Source organism: Oryx dammah, unplaced genomic scaffold, assembly GCF_014754425.2.
Source record: "Oryx dammah isolate SB20612 unplaced genomic scaffold, SCBI_Odam_1.1 HiC_scaffold_2, whole genome shotgun sequence".
In the NCBI taxonomy this organism is placed as follows: domain Eukaryota; kingdom Metazoa; phylum Chordata; class Mammalia; order Artiodactyla; family Bovidae; genus Oryx; species Oryx dammah.
The window spans coordinates 22,890,942-22,912,207 of NW_024070186.1; the positions used below are offsets into that span (position 1 = coordinate 22,890,942).

The 21,266-nt window shown below is 52.1% G+C and overlaps 1 protein-coding gene across 1 annotated transcript in view; it reads left to right on the plus strand.

Moving 5' to 3' along the window:
- The window catches only part of EPHB1 (EPH receptor B1), a 455,697-nt gene that overhangs the window by 118,915 nt on the left and 315,516 nt on the right, over positions 1-21,266 (plus strand). Inside the window, exon 2 of the mRNA XM_040233096.1 lies at positions 17,015-17,079. Within this exon, the coding sequence (XP_040089030.1) occupies positions 17,015-17,079 (65 nt within the window). The remainder of the gene's footprint in view (positions 1-17,014; positions 17,080-21,266) is intronic.

Sequence of the window (21,266 nt, forward strand, 5' to 3'; positions counted from 1 at the left end):
ATGTTATGTTATGTTATGTTATGTTATGTTATGTTATGTTATGTTATATTCATTAGAGTGACCCTTACAAAGCAGGGAGAAGGTGGCTCCTGCCTCCTTCCCATGAAAGCCAGCCAGTAGTACTGGCGATGGATATCAAGAGAAGGCAAAGAGAATGGGCATTTTACAATAAAGACTGTATCCTTGGTTACATTACTCAATTTAAAAATTAAGAGAAGTCTTGAAATTGGTCCACATTTCACCAGTCCAGTGTACATGGGAGGCGAGGGGTAGTCGTCCATGTGCAAATCTGCCTCACCTGTGCTCTTCCCTCCCACATGCCAGGATTTACATGTTGCTGCCCTTAAAGTTAGGGTCTCCTGGTGCAGAGTTAGGGACCAGTGTGTTCCAGGTAAGCTTCCTCCCTGAGATGCTGGGGGCCAGAGCTGGCACCCCCACTAGGGTCTCATCCCCTCCCAGATTCAGTTGCTGATCCATTCACCTGTCCTCACAGCAGATTCGTAGGGGCCAGTGTTCCATGTTGGCCTCTCCAGGCACATTGCCCACCCTCAGGAAGCCTGGAGTGCAGGGAGCTTCATGTCCTGTCTTCCTTTCCACAAGCCCTCATCTCTCAGAATCTAAACACAGGCTATGGGCCCTTCTGTATGTGCACCCAGAGGTCCCAGCGTGTCAGCGTTGGAGGTGCTGGTGCTCCCAGTGACTGCATGAGGTGGGGACCATGCCAAGCCCCTGGGAATCTGCAGCTCTGTGAATTCCAACCCTTCATGTTGGCTCTCTCCTGGGGCCAGAGCCCAAGAGCTGCAGCCTCTCTGCTCAGGAGCCCCTAGCCCCCACAGCACCCCATGTGGGCGGCATGCAGGCAGGGGTTTGTTCTCTGTGCCTGTCGCTCTGCTATGTGGAGGGAAATGGGGCTTTTGTGAGTTCTCAAGTGAGTCTGCTGGCCCATTGTCTGGGCCCAGCTCTCCTTAGACCTTCACCAGCCAGCTCCATGAGGACAGGGGCGGGGCTGGGAAAGGCCAGATGTATTCCCAGCCGGAGCTGAAAACACTATTCATCCTAGAAACACCCTATTAAGCAGCAACAACAGCACAAAAAGGGAGTGGGTAGAGGGAATAGGAGGAGGGAGGTGAGGGCCAGGAAGAAGAGACTCGAAAGGGGCACTGGCAATGGATTCAGAGCTCCAAGGAAGCTTGGTTCTCCTAAGGAGACCCTGGCATGGTTGGTGGGGGAGAAGGGGGACCTGCATCCCCATGCTTGGTAAGGAGATCTACAGGGAGATAAAGAGAGAAGTAGGATGGGCCCAGCAATATGTGACAGCCCCCTTCCCTCTCATGTGGTGTTCAGATCTGTCAGAGGTGGTCGGGGCTAGAAGAAGAGCTGATGGAGCCAAGAGCGTGGGACTGGGAGAGAGAAAACTCGGAAGGGCTGCCATGGAGAAAGGGGAGTAATTGGTTCTGTGGAGGCCCTATTAGGGCACAGCAAGTGTTGAAGAAAGGAAATCCCAGGAGGCAGACTTCTGACAAGAAAATGGCCCAGCTGGACAGGTAGTGAGTGCCTCCTCTTGGGTGGTATGCAAGCAAAGATTGAGTGACCCACTGGTGAGAGTGCTGGATCAGAGCCTGAAGCTGGGGAGGAGGAGTGCACCAAGTCTCTGGAGCTTTTTAGACTGTGTATGTGTGTGTGTGTGTGTGTGTTAGTTGCTCAGTCATGTCCAACTCTTTGAGACCACATGGACTGTAGCCTGCCAGGCTTTTCTGTCTATGGAATTCTCCAGGCAAGAATACTGGAAAGTGTAGCTATTCCCTTCTGCAGGGGGTCTTCCTGATCCAGGGGTCAAACTGCGGTCTCCTGCATTGCAGGCAGATTCCTTACCATCTGAGCCATCAGGGAAGCCCTCTTTGAGAGGTTCTGAATTGAGAGTGGCAGCCAGATTTGAGCCTAGTCTCCGATTGCCTTTGGGTAGGCAAGAAGTGAAGTGAGTGGGCAGGTGAGTTCTGGACTGGTCATTGGGTGCAGGCTGGAGGACGGGGAACAGAGCTCCAGATCCTGTGTCACTGAACTTAATCTCTTTTCAGTTCAAAGGAGGAGAAATGCAAACTTGATTTTTCAGTCTGTTCTTTTGTCCAAAAATCCCCAGTGGAGAGTCACAGTACTTTTCCCTCATGCCATCAGGGAGAGTGCAAGGCCAAGTCCATGAACAGCCTTCCCTGTAAGCTTCTGGCCCTGAGGAGGAGGAGGCGATTTCCAGGGGACCCCATGGCCCTCGGTCAGGAGACAGGGGCTGTGCTTCCTCTCAGGCAGAGCCTCTGAGAGAGAGTCTGTCCTTGTCACACCGACCCTCCACCCCACCACATCTGTCCGTTTCTCTTAGGCTTGGCCACAGTCCCTAGCACCCTCTGTGGAAGCCTGCCTGACCACCCAGCCATGCTCTCCTCCCGCCCTGAGCGTGTAGCCCACGTGCCACCGGTACCCCAGCTCTGTGGGGCCTGCCTTCTGGGCTCCTCAGCCAGTCCCTGACCCATGTCCTATAGGCTCTGTGAGTGATGTCAGCCTCATCTGTGGACCTTCTGTGCCGGACCCATGTGCCAGCCCTGCTCTATGAATCAGGCCCCAAGTTCACAGGCTGCAGGCTGCAAGGTGGAGGCCCCATCATGCTTCCTGCAGGAACCTCCCTGGTGGTTGAAGCCTGCATTCTACCCCACCTCTCCCCTTATACCCTCAGGGCAGCCTCAGTCTCTCTCTGCCTTTCGTCATTTCCCCTGTTCTGTTGAATGGATTTTGAATGCTTGTGATGGTCTGTCCTGGGCTCTGAACCCGCCCTCCTGTACTGCATGACCACTGTCATCTGTGAGGTGATGATAGGAGCACCAGTAGCAGACCCAGGGAGGAGCCTGCCAGGGGAATGGCTCACTCTGGTCTGTGAGATCGTAATTCTGGCCTCTTCTAGCTGAGTGGGTGTTGTGGTCAGTGGGGTGATGCCCACAGGCCCTCTGGTTTTGCCCTTGTAACTCCATGATGCCTCCTGGCATTGGAAATTGACCTTTTGCCAGTTGTGCCTCTCCTTGTCAGGGAGCCTGTCCTGCCCTTCCTGTCAGTCTTGCTCTAAGAACCCTCTATTATCGCCAAGACAGCCGAGGAGCACCCCAGGAATGCTTCTATTGTATCTGTGTTTTCCAATCAATAGACTTGACTGGCCCCCGGCAACCAGCGTTTCCTGAGACCCTAGACAGTCTTGACGCCATTAGTGTCCTCCCGACAGTGAATGCCTTTGTACAGAAATATCTCCAGAGAATTTGAGGCTCCCTTGTTAGCCTTAGAGGGGTCCTGCTGGCTTGCCCCAGCTGGGGGCTGGCAGGCCTGGTAGCCAGAGTCCCACTCCCCACCTGCTCTGGCCAGGAATGCCTGAGCTGCCCTCTGCCCCAGAAAGGGAGGGTAGGGGGGAGTCTGGGGCCTGAAACCTCCCAGGGCAGGAACTGTCACCCCCTGAGAGCCGTCAGGCTTTGGAGACTGGACAAATGCCACATCACAACCCAGATGCCCTCTGACACACACCCAGGCCTTAGGACAGCACCCTCAGCTGCAGAGGAGACATTTTTTGTAGTTGTTTCCATGTAACAAGCAACTAAAGCGAGATGAGCAGAAGGGTGGCCAGCTCCCCATCAGTTTGTCAGAGGGGCAGACCAGGAGACGGCACAGCTGCGGGGTAGGCCTGGCCCTGCGGTCAGCATGTGATGCGAGCCTGGGCCCTCTCTGCCCACACTCCTGGGGTGGACAACAGTAGGGTGGCCGACTGACCACTCTGGGCCTTTTTCTGGATGGAGTCTGGCTCTCTGGAGAGAGGAAGGTGGGCTGGGCATGTAGGCTGGAGGCCAGGAGAGTGGTGCCATGGGGCAGCACCCCTCCACGGCCATGCCAAGGATACAGACCCCTGGAAGAGGATGTCTGTGTATCTGGTGGGAGGCACTCTGTGAAGAGGCCCCAAGGGGGAGTGTCAGCTCTAGCGGTCCCTCGGGAGTCATCAGCCCCAGGCTGGTCCAGGATATGTCCAGGAGAAGGCCAGGGCCTGCCTCCCAGCCCCCACTCCTTCCCTCTCTGGCACATCCCCCAAGCCCCTATTAGAGCCCTCCCCCTGGTGCCCCTGGCAGGGGGCAGTGACGTCTGAGAGTTACTGTGCCACAGATCAATCCAGGATGTGGGCACAGGAGGGCTGGAAGGAGAGGCAGACGGCAGCATGTTCCCTCTGATTAACGAGCCCAGGCCACCATCCATCGCCGGCCTTCATTAGGGTTGCAGAGAGTCATTTTGCATGGGCGTGCGGCCTCTCCTCCCCTCTCTTCTCCAGGGTGATTGATGCCCCCAGGTGCCTGCATCCCTCAGCAAGTGAGAAGCCCTCTCTCCTCCTGTGGATGAGGAGCGGAGGCAGCCGGCTTATTATGCATGATTCTTACCTGTGTGCCCTTGGCGCCAACTCACAGGGCTGTCAAAATGGCCAGGGCAAACGGATCTAATCTCCCTTAGAATTCAGTGCTAGGAGACTGCAAAATGCCAGGCTTCTCCATTTTAATGGGTCTTTGACTCTCCCCACAAAAATGCAAACAGGTGAAGCACTGAGCAGTGGGCCCTCAGCCAGGCCAGCACCATCAGCGTGCTGGAGCAGAGAGATAAAGGATGTCCCTGGACCACAACACTCCTGTGTGGTTCTCCTCTCTCTCCTTGCTGCTGGAAGGCACCCGTGTTGATGCTGGGGTGGGAAGCTGGGTCAGGAGGAGGTGAGGGCTTGGGCAGGAGCTCTGCTGCGCATCTGGTTAAAGGCCCCCCAGTGCCTGATGACCTGGATGTGCCCAGGGTTGCTGACCATCATGCCTGGGTGGAGAGGAGCCTCCCAGGTCCCAGGTCTACCTTGCCTGTGCCCACTGACACCATCTGACTGGTTTGGGTTCTGCCTACAGATGTTTGATGCTGTGGAGGGCTAGAGATCCCCAGCCAGGATGGGTGAGACCCACTTTTCTTCTCAGTTCTCTGGCTATGGGGTATTTTCAGACGTAGGAGAGGTGCACGTGGATTTGAGAGGGTATCTGGCCAGCTTGAAGGATCAGGAAATGTAGACGTTAGAATGGGAAAGGGAGCTGAGATAAAAGGAAAAGAATGTAGATAAGGAATCAGACAGAAGACAGAGGGGCTGTTTGGTATTTTGTGCCTAAAATGAAGACTTTCAGTCTCCCCTTTGCCTTGCGCCTGTGTAGAGCCTCACTTGCTCAGGGCTTCTCTTTTGTTGGAGCGCAGCTGCCAGTCCTTGAATTCCAAATCCCCTCCTCCATCGAGGAGCCAGATGGGGGTGGCATGCCATGCAGGATAAGTGTAGGGGCGTGGGGAGGGGACAGGCAGGGCCCCACAAGGGAACAGTCTCCCAAGGGCAGGCCCGGCACAGAGCCTCCACCTCCGCTTGGGCAAGAACACTGTTGAAATCCTTTCACTGTGAAAGGTAGACCCGGTGGTCCTGATCCATCAGGACCATGAGTAGGTAATAGCACAGGTGTGTGGGCGCCCTGCCTTTGTTCTGAAGTGCTGTCCCTGACCTTGGCCCTGGGGAAAACTCAAAGGGTGAAAGTGAGTCACTCAGTCATGTTTGAGCTGCTTGTTGACCTCTTCCCAAGCTTCTCTGGATGTGAGGAGAGACTCTTGCCTTCAGTTCTTGGTGGCCTTGCAGGAGGGGACCCTCCCTGGTGGCACATGAGACTGTTGATGAGAGAGAAGACCACTGCCCAGCACCATTGTTCTCAAACCAGTGATTCTTCAGCCGTAGTTTTGAAGAATGAAGCCATGCCACGCTGGAGCCACACTCATGAGCAAGACAGGCTGTGGGGCTTGCGTGTGCCTGAGTCCATAACCCTGCCCCCACCATTCCACAGGCCACCGAGAGTCCCCATCCCTGACCAGGGCCCCTATACAGACATTTGTTGTTGGTTAACCCAGAATGTCCCTTGGACTGCAAGGAGATCCAACCAGTCCATTCTAAAGGAGATCAGTCTTGGGTGTTCTTTGGAAGAAATGATGCTAAAGCTGAAACTCCAGTACTTTGGCCACCTGATGCGAAGAGTTGACTCATTGGAGAAGACTCTGATGCTGGGAGGGATTAGGGGCAGGAGGAAAATGGGACGACAGAGGATGAGATGGCTGGAGGGCATCACCGACTCGATGGACATGGGTTTGGGTGAACTCCGGGAGTTGGTGATGGACAGGGAGGCCTGGTGTGCTGTGAATCATGGGGTCGCAGAGAGTCGGACACGACTGAGTGACTGAGCTGAACCCAGAATGTCCTTGTGTCCAGCCCAGCAGAGGTGCTGTGGGCCCCAGGCCTGGCTGCTGCAGGCTGCTGCCCTCTGGTTGCAGAGCCCATGCCCCATGGGATCGGGAGGCATGTGTTGAAGAGGGTAGTACTGGGGTCCCTGGGTTTGGGATGTGGCTGTAGACCTGTGGCTGGTACCCCTGGATGCCAGCTTCACCACCTTTGCACCAGCACCAGGGCACTGAGAATAACATGGGGCCCAGGAGAGGCCTGGCGTGTTTGTGTTCCCCGGGCCTCGGAGTGTAGGTGAGGTCAGGGGAGCCGCTTGGCTATTCGGGCTACATCGTCAGCCTTCCCTTTAGGCCCGAGTGAGATCACACAGGGTGCAGTGTGTCTAAGCGGGCAGCCTGCAGGAGAGGCATTCGGTACACTCATGCTGAGGCTGCGGCCCCATCCCAGATCCCCCCTGCGTGGTGTCCATGGTTGAAGGAGGCTGCGACAGGATCTTTGGGGGTTGGACAAGGAGGGCTGAGGAGAAATTAGAGGGTAGCTGGAGGGCCAAGGCTTTTCAATCAAGACTGCCAGGGCGGGCTGGGGTTGGGAGACCAAAGCCCACCCTTCAGAGTGGGCCTTAGGACCCAGCTGGGACCTTAGGCCCTTAAGACACTCCACTGGCCACACTAGGACCAAGCACAGGGTATGGCAGTGCTTGCTGTTAGGGGACCAACTCTGATTTGTCAAGCACTTGGGCAATGAGTGTCTAGTGACACTTCCTTGTCTCCAAATGATTGCCTAGGTTGATGCCCTAACCGCAGTACCTTATGATATGACCTTATTTGGAATAGGGTCATGTGGATATAATTCATTACCATGAGGTCATACTAAAGTAGGTTGGACCCCTAACCCAATATGACTGATATCTTCTAAGATGGCCATGTGAAGAAAGAGACACTTGGGGTCACCTGTGACCCTGAAGGCAGAGATCAGTTCAGTTGCTCAGTCTTTTCCGACTCTTTGCAACCCCATGGACTACAGCATGCCATGCTTCCCTGTCCGTCACCAACTCCCAGAGTTTACCCAAACTCATGTCCATCGATTCGGTGATGCCATCCAACCATCTCATCCTCTGTCATCCCCTTCTCCTCCTGCCCCCAATCTTTCCCAGCATCAGGGTCTTTTCCAATGAGTCAGCTCATTGCATCAGGTGGCCAAAGTATTAGAGTTTCAGCTTCAATATCAGTCCTTCCAATGAACACTCAGGATTGATCTCCTTTAGGATGGACTGGTTGGATCTCCTTGCAGTCCAAGGGACTCTCAAGAGTCTTCTCCAACACCACAGTTCAAAAGCATCAATTCTTTGGCTCTCAGCTTTCTTTATAGTCCAACTCTTATGTCCATACATGACTACTGGAAAAACCATAGGACCTTTGTTGCTAAAGAAATGTCTCTGCTTTTTACTGGAATGATGCAACTTCAAGGCAGAGAACACCAAAGATTGCCAGGAAGACCCCAGAAACTAGAAGAGGCCAACAAGGATTCTCCCCTGCAGGTTTCAGGGGGAGCATGGCTCTGCTGACACCCTGATTTTGGACTTTCAGCCCCCGGGGCTCTGAGACATTGCATTTCTGTTGTTTGAAGCTACCTAGATTGTGTGCTTTTGTTATAGCAGCTGGAGGAAACTAGTACATTTCCTAAATCAGTTTTTACACTTTATTAGTAAAAAGCATTTGCAAGGTACTGGGGTATGCACTGCTAAGTCACCATAAGACCAAGCTGGACCTGGGGATTCAGGAGGCAGAAGGGTCTGTTCAAACTCTAGAGATTTCTTTTGGTTTCTTTCCATGTTTCTTACAGACCACTCTAGGGACTGAGGGCTAGAAGTGACCTGCTGAGGCCAGAGAGGAGAGGGACCCTCCCAAGCCAGGTACCAAGTCTGAGCTGGGCTGGGCTGGGGAGAGAAGGCAGCCCTTCTGAGCCTTGTCCCCAGCCCTTGTGAGGCTTGTCCCCAGCTGATGAGCCCATGTCAGGCCCCCATGCTCTGGTCTCCTTCCCAGGGAGCCTCACTTGGTAGAGTTCTGGGAGGGAGGGAAATCAGAGTTGTGCCTCTGGCTTGTTTACCGGTTCTGCCACGTGGAAACCAGGACCAGACCCAGAGCCCCTCCCACCTCCTAGAGGCACATTTCTATGCTCTGACCCATTTAAGCTGTGGCTTCTATTTATGATAATTAATTGCACCTTGAGAAATGAAAGAAACAGAAGGAGAAGGGTGTAGTGGGGAGGACTACACTAATCTGTGTTCTTTAAAAGAGCAAATTTCACAGTTTGTATTTATGGTTTAAGTGCCTGTTCCGACTCATTCATTCATTCATTCGGTCAGTCAGTCATCAGATGGGCTGGACTGGCTCATGCCATTTACTCAGGCTTGTTTCTCTTTCTCACCAGCCCCTCTTACATACCAGTCAATGGAGACTTATGTGATAACAGTTCCTCTTCACCTTACATTTTGTACTTGGCAGAGACAGTCAGTCAGTAGTTCAGTTGCTCAGTTATGTCTGACTCTTTGCGACCCCATGAGCCGCAGCATGCCAGGCCTTTCTGTCCATCACTAACTCTCAGAGTTTACCCAAACTCATGTCCATTGAGTCGGTGATGCCAACTAACAGTAAATAAATGTTATTCCAATGAGTGTTGTTAAAAATATACAGAGCATCTTTCTGAACCTGGCCTCACTGGCTCAGAGGTGAAAGGGAGAGACCTCTTTCTGGAAAATCAGATTTTGATGTTCATATGTTGATTTGCTTGTTAGTCTTGGAGCTGGGACTTGAACCCAGGTCTCCAGAGCTGATGGAGCATTTCTGCTACACAAGGCATCTGATTAAAGTCTATGGGATGTAAGTCACAGCTGTGCCTTCTCAAAGTACTTACAGCACACTTGGGCAAGAATGATTCAGAATAGAATTCAGGTAGAGAGGAGGAAAAAGCCATTCTGGGCAGGAGGCCCTTCCTGAGCACAAGTGGTGGATTGGGGGATGATGGGTTTCCCATGGGAAACTGAAGGTCAATTTGGAAAAGCCAGGCTTGGAGCAGAAACTTCATGGAGGCCAGAAGTTTGTGGCGTGTCTTGGATTAGTGAAGAGACTTTGGAAATCATAAAGTAGGGGAGTGAGATGGGATGAAATAGGGGTTTTTAGAAGGTGGGTTAAATTTCTGTTTCTGAATGTGTGTCTTCTAAAACAGCATAGGAATAAGAAGAATGTAAGTGATAGTCAACTGGTGTCCCTGGCCTATGAGCTCTTGCACTTGGCTTTCTGGTCTTTGTACTCATGCTGTTATTTTACTCCACTGAAGCCCTGTTTCCTGAGTTGCATCTGTGGGGCAGACACAGTTCTGTGTCTTGCTCTGTGTTTAGTTGCTGACATCCTGACACTGTGACATTGTAACACTCCAGGAGTGTGAATGTGAGTGTGCCGTCCCACATTTCCTTCCCCTCTGGATAGGCTGGGTCTAGTGTTCTCATGTTCTAAATAATGCTGTAATGAATATCTTCTTGGTATAGAGCCTTCTGTTTTCCTTTGGCCAGTGTTTTGGGGGTGACATCACTGGGTGATCAGAGGAACTGAGATTCTATAAGCCTTTGCTGAGTGTGGCTGTATTGCCTTTGAACTAGTTACATGGACAGAAGGAGCTAAACTGGGCAGCTTTGTGGAGAAGGGTACAGATGGAGCCTCTGTTGAGACACCAGCTAGGAGGTGGTTGCTGTGGTCCCACTGTGCAGGGCTGGTGCCCTAGACTCATAGTTGCTGATAATTGGAAAGGAACACACAGAGAAGATGCAGCAGTCACTGTGGCATGGTGAGTGATCTGATGATGGACTGAGGAGAACAAGGAATCAGCTAAATGCGCCAGAGGTGTCCCGCAGGGGCTCCAGGGAATGGCAGTGGGATAGTGTGGAGCAGGGTGCGTGTGAAGAACCTTTGCCTGGGTGGACACGTGGGATGGGACGTGAAAGGCTTGCTTGGAATACTTTTTCACCAGCTGTGCTGGGCCCAGGGCCCAGTTATGCCAGAACACGAGCCCCTGAGGCTAGCTGGTGCCTTTCCCAGTTTACACTCAACCAGAGCCATCTCCAAACCCAGAGCTGGCACAGCTCTCACTCCTCTGTCCTGAGGGGCAACCTGAAGCCTGTTCAGAAGGTTGGTGATGAGCTTGCCGGGAGGCTGGACTGAGTTGGCAATAGGAAGTCTGGGCAAGTGGAAAGGTAGAGCTGAGCAGCTGTTGGTTGCAGAACCCTGTGTCAGGGGCTGAGGTTTGCGGGAGTGGCAGACAGCTGAGGAATCTTGTGGGCATCATCAGGAGTTCTTTGCCCAGTAAATGGGATGTATGAAGACAGGACACACCCCCAGGGAAGACCTGGAGAAAGAGCCCCACGAGGCCCCTGCAGTGAACCTGGGCTGCATCTTTGGCAGGCCATGGTGATGGACGGAGCAAGGCCATGAATGGGGGCACTGAGGAGCCTGGGATGGTGGCTGGAGGAGTGAGCTCTAGGAAATGCTCAGGTTCTTGTGATGAGTTCAGGTCTGTAGGGCAACATAGGGGTCCCATGGGGAGGCTGAGGGCCTCACCATGGTCAGAGCTGCCCAGCGCACTGTGAGTACTGGCACAGTCTGGATTTGGGAGTCAGGGAGACTGCTCACTACACGTCTTGTTCCTGCCAGTGTGGACTCAGTCCTGGGACAATTGTGTGTGTGTGTGTGTGAAGGGGCTGGTCGCTGTGCCTCCATCAGCCGGGGCTGGGAAAGCAAGGAGGAAGTATCAGCTGTACACCAGCCTTCGCACACCTGTCATTTTATTCAGTGTTCACAACTGTCCCTGGGATTCCCCCTTCCTGCCACTCAACGAGGCTGTAATTGCAGATTTAGCTGCGTGGTTATTTGATTAATTTCTGTCTTCTCACTTGTCTGCAAAGTCCTCGAGGGCCAGGGTGTCTGTTTTCCTCTGCTCTGTATCTGGTTCCTGTACAGCGCCCACCTGCCTGTGGGAGTAACTCAGACAACCTTTGCTGAATGGGTACCATCACCCCCTGATGCCACGCATCTCAGCCTGCTTCCAGTGATCCCAGCCCCTCATGAAGGCTGAGGGAGAGGCTGGGGCTGCAGTGGGCTGACCTCCAACTCCTGGCCTTTACCTGGGAGGACCTGGATTCGTGGAGCGACTCTGGGCTGTGGCTCCTGGGTTTCGGGAGCTCCGTGAGCCACAGAAGGCTGCCCCAGGCAGTGACTGCACGGCTGCGCTGGTTCCTCCCTGCTTGGGAGGTCCTTGAATTTGCCTTATCAAATACACATGAGGCTCTGCTCAGTGGAGGCCCGGAAGCCCCCATTCCATCTGTGTATGTTGTTATATATTGTTACCACCATGGAAGGACGTTGTAAATATTTTCAGCTGAATGTCTGATTAATGTCTCTCCAGAAAGAGTGGCAGAACTGTAAGGAGAGGGTTTATTTAGCTCTTTCACCATGATGGGCATCTAATTCATCCCAAATGTCAATACATCCCAAGGTGCCAATCTAGACAGAAAGGGGAACCGTCTGCAGAGCTGGGTGGCAGCTGCCTTTTCCTCTGTGTAGGGGGCTCAGACCTGCCCCCACCACCCTGACCCTCGGGTGGCGGCCCCCTGTGGTTGGAGGGGGGACCCTGAGGGTTTCCCTACCAGAACCACTGAAGGGAAATCGTTCCCTGGGAAAATGGGGTCTCTCTACCAGGCTGCTCATGTGCCCCAGGCTTCTCGGGTTCTTGCCAGTCTGGCCGACTCCTGCCAGAGACCCCCTTCTGTCTCCCCTTGTGGCCTCCCCGCCCCTCTGGCTCGGTCCTCCTCACCCCCTCTTAGGTTTGGGATGGTTCCCAGCTCATCCACACTGACCTGTCTCTGCTTCTCCTGGTCACTCTGTCATCTCTCTCAGGTGGCAGGTGGCTATCTCCATTCCCCGCCCCCACCATAATCCACCCCTGCCCAGGCGGCCAGTGTTGCCTTTGCCCAGAGACAGTGGCATGTGTCTTTGGGGATGGACCCACTTACTCCCCACACGTCCATTCCCTTGAGTTTCTTGGTTTCCTTCTCCTGGTCTCAGCCAGAACAGAATGCAGAGTGAGACTTGCTTCTTGTCTCTCCCCTGGACCAAGAGTCCCGGCAGGGGACCCACTGCTCTGACTTGCTGCCGTATTCTCCGCTTGTGTCACTCCTGGGTCTTTAAAGGAAGGAGGTAGATGATCAGTAGGTATCTATGATCATTAATTCTTATAGAAATCTTAGAGGTATTTTACAGATGCCATCGTTAGACCCTTTACATAGCTAAGAAACTGAAGCTTGGAGTGGTTCAGTTATAATAATAAAAGCATTCGTTTGCTGTAGTCACGCAGCCCACTCTTGGCCTTGAGCTCTAACGAGCCCTCCTCTGTTCTGCAGATGAGGAGGGAGGGGAGAGAGATGGTCACTATGTGATGGAAGTGGGGTCTGGACCCCATTTGCCTGCAGCGCCCTCTCTGCCCTCCGTGTGCCCTCCCCAGCTTTTCTCCCTTGGGCAGTGAGCACGCACACCCAGAGAGCAGAGGCTGGTGGTGGGTGTGGGTCCCAGAGTGACGTGCCCTGTAGGCATGCGATCTGACAGCAACACATGCACCTCCAGCTGGTTTGGTCCCCATGCCACTGTTTGAAAGCAGAGTGATGGTAAATATTTAATTGTGCTTCCACCATAACTTTCTGCCAGAACTCTCAATATGCTTTATAAATGCAAATGAGCACTCTCTTCTTCTCCAGGGAGATGTAAACCTCCTCAAATCACTTTAATTCAGCCCCCACCAGAGTGTAATGCCATAATCAGGAGCGCTCTGTGCCAGAAAAGAAACTGCCCTGAATCATATCGAGTGGACGGTTTATGGTTTGGTGGCCTTCCGTCTCCGCGGCGGGCAGGATGCAGAGAAATGGATTCTTCTCGTTGCAACTTCTGTCCAAGAAGGTGGATGGAAAACATTATTTAGAAACAGATTCAATTATAGCCCTTGAGCAGGTAACTATGAATATAATGAACTCTTAGATCGTATTCATGGGGTTAGCAGAACAAACCAGTCCTTGGAAGATTTAGGAGTGAAAGCTGTTTCTTACTTTTGCCTCTGGACTCTAGTTCCTCCCTTCCCATGTCCTCTGCTCTTCACTGCACTTCAGCATGATCCTGAAGTTGGGGAGTGCCTCCATACACATTTTTATTGCAATATGTGCTGTTCTGGGGGGGGGGCTTTGATGGCTTTTTAGCTGTATGAGCAAGATCCCCCATTCCAGGGCACTGCAGAGTCCGCAGACACCCATGTCTGCCCAGTAGGCAGCAGGCTGAGATTTGAGGCTATCAGCATCAGGATGGGAGGCTGTGTGACCCTGAGGAGGCACTACGCTATTCTGTACCCTGGTCCCTAACTCTGCCAAGCGGATTCAGTGACTCCTGCTTCAGGCCCACCTGGCGAAGCCATTTTAATCATGGAGATGAATTTCTCCAGGGCCTCATGGAGTGCCTTTGGAGATTGTATTATGTAAATCTGGTGTGTCATTATGATCATTATTAGTGCTGTGAAGTGGAGACGCGGGGGAGAAGGAGGGCTGCTCTGTGCAGGAACCGGCCTCCCCAGCTGTTGGAAGAATCGGAGGAGAAAACAAACTCAAGAAGTCTGTTCCTGTGCTTGTGTTCCTTCAGTTATGCGAGGGGCACTACTCTTGATCCAACTCCAAGTGAGCTTGGATGGGCTCGTAAACCCAGCTCACTGTATTTGCTTTACTTCCCTGTTTGCAGTGAGAGCCCCCACTCCACTGGGAGGCGGAACGGCTGTCACGGTGGGCTGTGTAGTGTCAGCTTGTGAGGAGGTGCCTCCCTGACCTGTTAGCACCTGTCCATACTGGTGCCCACTGAGATTCCCTGGACCCCATCTGAGCCATGGGTATAGTCCATGCAAGTCACCATGGGGTGCTTCTGGGGTCCCTTCATTAGACCTGTTCTGGCCCAAAGTCTCTGTCTGCTCCATCTATGCCATTTCCGCCTGGTGGGGTCACTCCAGGCTGGGATGCTGGGTGTCCAAGGCTCTGTTACCTGGACAGACTCCCACCATCCCTTCTCTGGGATTGAGCACTGAGAGACAAGGGCATAGGACACCCCTTGGCTCAGCACAGCTCCTCGTTTTTCACTTTATTTTCACTGCCTTAGTCCTGCCCACAGGGTAGGTTTCTTCCTAATCCTTTGTTTTATGCCAGGAGTTCTTTTGTTTCCTAAGGGGCCCAAATTTCTGCATGCATACTTCCCATCTCGTGCCTGGAATAGAGAACAGAGAATGACTGTTCACAGAGGGTGGAGGGATGTTCAGGAGAAAAGGAACAGAGTAGGCAGAAACCAGAACAACACATCAAGTCTGTGTCCTGTGCCCATGTTTGTTGAGGCGCCTGCTCAGCTAAGATGTGCTGTGCCTGGTGCTTTGATACATGCCTTGGAAAATTCAAGTGCATAAGACACCTCCACTAGCCTAAAGAGCACCATTGTGTGATTTTGAAAGGTGCCCTTCTGGAACTCTGGACTTCATACAACAACAACAACAAAAACCACTCACAATTATGTATTTGACTCATAGCTTCCAACTTAGGCAAAACTTAACTCAAAATAGATCATAGACCTAGGTAGGAGAAAAAGCTTTGTAGTCTTGGGTTAGGCAAAGATTTTTTTAGGTATAATATCAAACCATACAAGGAAAAAGTTGATAGACTTCTCCAAAATTTAAACCTGCTCTTTGAAAGATGCTGTTAAAGGAATGGAAAGATAAGTCGTAAAGTGGGATGAAATATTTGTAGACCATCTGGTCTGATAAAGGACTTGTATCCAGAATAAAGAGCCTACCAAACTCAACAATAAGGAAACAATCCAATTTAAAAATGGAAAAATATCAAACAGACACTTCACTAAAAGATATGCAGGTGACAAGAAATCATGTAAAAAGATGCTTCATATCACTCTTCATTAAGGACAGGAAAATTGAGACCACAATGAGATACCACTGCACATCTGTTAAAATGGCCAAAATTAAAAATGACTGACCATGCCAAGTGCTGGCAAGGATGTGGATGAACTGGAACTCTCATACGCTCCCATGTAATAGCCCCAGAATGGAAATGACAAGTGAATCGGTAGGCAAAATGCAATCTCTCCATACAGTGAAATACTACCCAGCAATGTAAAGGAATGAACTATTGATGCACACAAACATGGTGAACCTTAATTATGCTGAGCTAAGCCAGATTAAGAAAATATACTGTATGATTTCATTTATATAAATTTCTGGAAAATGCCAGTTAACCTATAGTGACAAAGAACAGATTAGTTATTGCCTGGGGAAGGTGACAGGATGGGGCAGGGGCAAGAGGCAAGGAGGGATTACCAAGGGGCAGGAAGCTTCTGGGAATGATGGCTATGTTTCTTATCTTGATTGTGGTGATAGTTTTATGGATATAAATATATGTCAAAACTTATTAAATTGTATGCTTTAATTATGTGCAGTTTATTGCATGTCATTTGTACCTCAGTAAAGCTACTGTTTAAACAAAAAAACAACAACACGATTTCTCTGGTGGTCTCGTGGTTGAGACTCTGCTTCCAATGCAGAGGGCACGGGTTCAATCCCTGGTTGGGGAACAAAGATCTCACATGCCGTGTAGTACAGCCAAAACACACAAACCCCTCTACACAGCAAACAAATCCCCTGCAAACAAAAGGGCTTTTGGACTTGCTGATCAAAGCTCTAGTCAGGTTTTGGGGAGAAGTTTCCATCAAGAGGTAGGGCTGACAGCAGTCAATAATAGGTTGAAAAGGAAAGAAAAAAGAAAAAGGTGCCCCGTTTTCAGGACATTCTTCACTGCTATCTGCCCGAAAATAGTTGTAGTAAATATCAGCTCTGTAATTGCTACATGGTGCCTGGTGATCTTGGTGTATGTACTGTCGCCACCCTGGTGCCCCTGGGGGCTCATAGCCAAGTCAGGGTGTCTGTCTTTCCCTTATTGGCCAGAGGAATGGGTGACCAGGAAGCAGGCCCCTGGGGTCTGAGATGTGTGTCTGTGTTTGGGGTGAGGCCTTTGCCAAAGCTGCATGAGCTTTCAGCAGAGTCTTGGGAAGGGGGTGGCCATGTATCTGGGCCCAGAGGCAAAAGGACCTGCAGGAGGACTGAGTGTTGGGGCCAGAGAAGTTGAAGGGAAATCAGCTGAGAGTGTCAACATGGATGCCTAAGGGGAAGCAGAGGAGAGGAGTGGGGAGAAAGGAGTAGCGAGTCACAGGTCAGAAGGAGGTGGCTGAGAAAGCCTTGCAGAGGGAATTAGGTTTGGCTATTGGGTCAGCATGGCCTGTGGAGAACACATAGACTGAGTGATGTGAGAAGATGCCATGTCTCAGGGTTAAAGTGATGAGTAGGTAGATGATGTCACACACCATCCCCCAGGTGGCTTGGGGTCATTCAGTAGAGCCTTAGTATCAGGACACCTGAGATCTGTACCTAACTCTGCCACAAGCTGCGTCCTCCTAGCAGACCTCTTCCCCTCAGCTGTAGGCTTGGCAGAGGAGCCCAGGGTTCCTAGCACTGATATTCACAGTCCTAAGTAACTTCATTGTCCAGTAATTCTTCTGATGCACCATTTTTTTCTTTTTTTTTGACCTTCAGAAACTTTAATGGACACCAGGACGGCTACTGCAGAGCTGGGCTGGACCGCCAATCCTGCATCAGGGGTGAGTGTCAGACCGTCTGTCCTCCTGTCCTGATGAGCAGTCATGGGAGCAGGGCCTGACTTGCCCTCTGGGATGTGGATTACAGGTGTGAATGGCTTTGTCCATGGCCCATCCGCAGAGAGGCAGCAGCAGGTGGCCAAGGCCTGTGTGGGACTGGGGCCAGTGGCTGCCAGTAGTTGGGTGTTCAAGTCAGTGGTTATGGGGAGGACAGAGATCCAGAGGCCCCTGGGGCTGAAGAGGGTCCAGGGCATGAGGAGGAGCTCGAGTTCAGGAAGACTGAGGCTCTCTTTCCCCTGGCGCTGCCTTAGAGCAATGTTCTGGATTCATTCATTCAGTGTTTATGCACCTGGTCAGAATCCGTTGCTGCAAAGATGAATACTCTTGAGGAGCTCATGGCCTCCTGTGGGATCCACCACATGCATGAATGAGCAGAAATGTATCCCTCCTGGGTGGCAGTGGGGAGACTGACAGCCAGGTGTGGCACAGAACTGGGAGTGAGACACTTCAGAGGGAGATAAGAAGCCTTTACAAAAAAAGTGCACACAAGCTGGGCTTTGGAGACTGAGTAGGAGTTTGACAGGCAGTAAACAGGGAGTCTGGAAAGATATTCCAAGTAGGAGGAATAGCTGGTTAAAAGGGATGGGAGTCATGAAACGACGTAAGAACAAGAGTCTGTGTGTCTGGACCATGGGAGGGTGTGGGTAGTGCTGAGGTGGGGCTGGGCTGTGGATTGGGCAGAGCACAGCGTGGGGAATGGGACTGCCCTGCTGAGTTAGCCATGTGGCTTTCTCCGATAGGTGATGGATGGATCTTGTCTCACTTGCGGACACGGTTGTAGGGAACAGTTGCGAGAAGGCTCTTGGATGGGTCAGAAGCATCAGATTAAAATGGGATACTCAGGACAGTTGGAGCAAAGCTAAGCAGGAGGCCCTGGCAGCATCTGGCAGTGGGTGAAGACGTTGGGGTGGGGAGAGGCAGAGGGAGGAGGTGGGATGGGATTCACATCTCAGGCTCAAGTGGCTGGCTCTCTGTGAGGCTTAATCACGAAAGGAGGGGACGGGGGGAGTGCATGGACTCTTCATCCCGGTGAGGGGGTGAGGCAGGGGCAGGGTTAGCTGGATCTCCTCATCAACCCTACACCTCCTCTCCTTCCTGCCTTTGGCCACCTCCAGTCTGCGGCCTCAGGCCCCTCTGCAACCCAGGGTATGAGTCACAGCTGGTCCTAAGACTCCCACCTATATCTTAGGGACACTGGGATTCAGGCCCCAAGGCAGACTGAGGCCTCACCTGCGCTTTCTCCCCGGGTTCTCACTTCTGGGTGTAGGCATCGAGCCTTGCGGTAGCAGGGAAAGGTCTGGGGTGAACTGTGTTTCCCAAAGTGTGGCCACGAGCAGGGGCCAATCTTGCCCACACTGACAGGTCCAAATCCTGCTGGGAACACTGCAGGCCACCAGGGAACGCCTCCCACTCCCACTGGGGACCTCATGAAAGCTGATGGTGCAGCAACTCTTCAAGCAGCCCAAACATTAAGGACTTGCCCCTCTTCTGCAAGTTACGTTGTTAGTGGGAGCTTTGCATGTTTTCTCCTGTGACTTAAGTCATTGATGTGACTTTTGGTTCATTTTCTCCTTGAATTTTGTACATACCACCTGTCTTCTTTAAACTTCTGAACTCCTTCCCAAGGCAGATGGTCCTTTTGGGAAATATTCCAAGTTAAGAGATGCCAGGAAGGGGATGAGAAGGAGTGAGAGGCAGGAGAAAGCCAAGAGGTGGTCTTCTTACAGAAGCCCAGGGAGAGGGGTCAAGGAGGAAGGGGGCAAAGGTGGCAGGTGCTGCTGGGCATTGGATGGTGCACTGGGCTTGGTTACAAGGACCCTGTTGGTGCCACATGCTGATGGTTTCAGAAGGGACCAGGATCAGAAGCCAGAAAGCAGGACTTGGAAGGGTCAATGGGAGGTGAGGCGACGGAGCAGCCCGTGAGAGGAGAGAATGCAGAGCACGGGAGGCAGCGGGAAGGGAGGCTGTGGAGACAGGTGCCTCTCAGGGGCCGAGGTGCCTTTGTTGTTGAAATGGCAGGACAGAGAGATGGGAGGACTCAGGATTGGTATATAGAAGCCATAAAATAAGAAGTCTTTTAATTTCCCATTTTCTCTCTGAGATTGGAGGGGCGGTTGGGAGAGTGGAGGTGGGGAGTCTTAAGTAGCAGGTTTTAGGAGGGAGGAAAAGGTTGGGAGGTAACTGCCACTGCTGGTGAGTTGGGAGAGTCTGGACTCTTTGGAAGGAATGTGGCTGCAGTAAGGACCTAGTTGAGGTCCAGGCTGTGTGTGTGTGACAGCCCCAATCAGGGGTACCTGGAGGCTGTGTGGCAGTGGAGTCATCCTTACTTACGCTTATGTGAGAATGGTGGGCCTGGAGGGTCAGGAGCTGAGGACGTTGGCAGGAGGGGATCAGCATCTTGTAGTGTGACATTGCCCCAAAAAGAAGAGTGAAGCCAGGAGCACTGTGACAAAGTACAGAGGCTGAGGCTCTCAAGGAGACTGGAGGGGGACTGCAGGCCGTGGCCTTGAATCAGGGCTTAACTTTAAGACACACAGAGTACTTCTGGGTGACAGAGGGGTCTGGGGAGTGGGGCCAGGGTCTGGCATTTGAGAAGCCAGGAGGCTGGGTGAATGGTCTGCATTTTCCTGGGATCCAGTAGAGGAGGAGATGAGCCCCACCCCAGCAACCCAGAAAGAGAGCAAATGTCCCTCAGATGGCCCCTGCAGTCAGGATACTATGTGTACCGAAGATTTTGATGTGTGGGTGGGCATTGTTCTGGTAGCCTGTGGGTCTCCAGGGAACTGGTAGGCCTGGTCCAGAAAGGGTACTATGATTCTACCAGGGGGCCCAGCTGGCATTTCAATGAACCCTATCCATGGTGCATGGCCTGTGAGGTAGGCTCCCCAGAGAGAGGCCAGGAGACTTCCTTTTATGGTTTCCCTGGATATCTTCACCCTTGTACTCAAGGACTGCGAGATGCGGGAAGGATTTGGACTGCCCACCCACACATAGCCTGCAAATTGTTTTCAGTTATATCTCTGGAAAATGGATTATAATATTGCGTGTCAAAACCAGAAAGTATTTCTGCTCAAATGGCAAAATGTTGCTTTATAATCTAATTGCAGCTTTAATTTAAAGCCTTTAGGTTTAACCTTATCAGAGGCCACTTGGTAAGCAGAGGGATAAAATAACTAATATATTTATGAAGTAACAGATGCTGGGGGGATGAGGGGCTGAGCTCCCATCAGAGGGCATCCCAGGACCCTCACCCATGACCCTGTGAACTCCACCCTCCTCCCTTGGGCTGCCTTCAGTGACCTCTCCCTAACCCTTCTTTACAGTCCTGCTCCAAAAGGGTCCTGACCTTCACATGTTGATGTGAAGCTCTGGGCAGGAGGGTGCTCTGAGAGGTCCTGTGGTCAACACTCAGGGCGGTGCTCAGCTGCCACAGGGCTCAGTAAGTGCTAGTTCTCATGGTTTCCGTGGTCCGCCTTAGTGGTTGTCCCCTTTCCTGGAGGGGTTTCCCGGGTGGCTCAGTGGTAAAGAATCCGCCTGCTAATGCAGGAGACGTAGATTTGATCCCTGGGTCGGGAAGATCCCCTGGAGAAGGAAATGGCAAGTCACTCTAGTATTCTTGCCTGGGAAATCCCATGGACAGAGGAGCCTGGCGAGCTGCAGTCAGTGGGATCACAAAGAGTCAGACAAGACCAAGTGGCTGAACAACAACCACTGTTCCTGGATGCTGCCTGGCCCTCTCCCCTCTTTTCCTTTTTCCCTCTCCCACTTGCGTCCCTGTCTGTCCCTCAAGTGTCAGTTCCTTTCCCCTCCCCTTGGGGAGCCCTCCGGGGTGCCCCTCCCCACCAGGATTCCACGGTAGGGGCCCTTTTCCTAAAGCAGAAGGCTTGGTGCCAACTCCTAACTGTCCATCACTCTGTGAGCTAAACCTGCATTGATGTGTGCTTCCTCCCACTGGGCAGAGAAAGGAGTGGCTTCATCTCTGTCCCCGGGCCAGCAGGGTCAGGCTTCAGTAAATGTTTGTCGGCCACATAGAATGAGGAAGGAGCAGTGCATTCATGATACTTCTGCATCTTCAACACAGGGTTCTGAACTCAGGAGATGCTCAGTTTAGGTTTATAGTAGCCCAATAA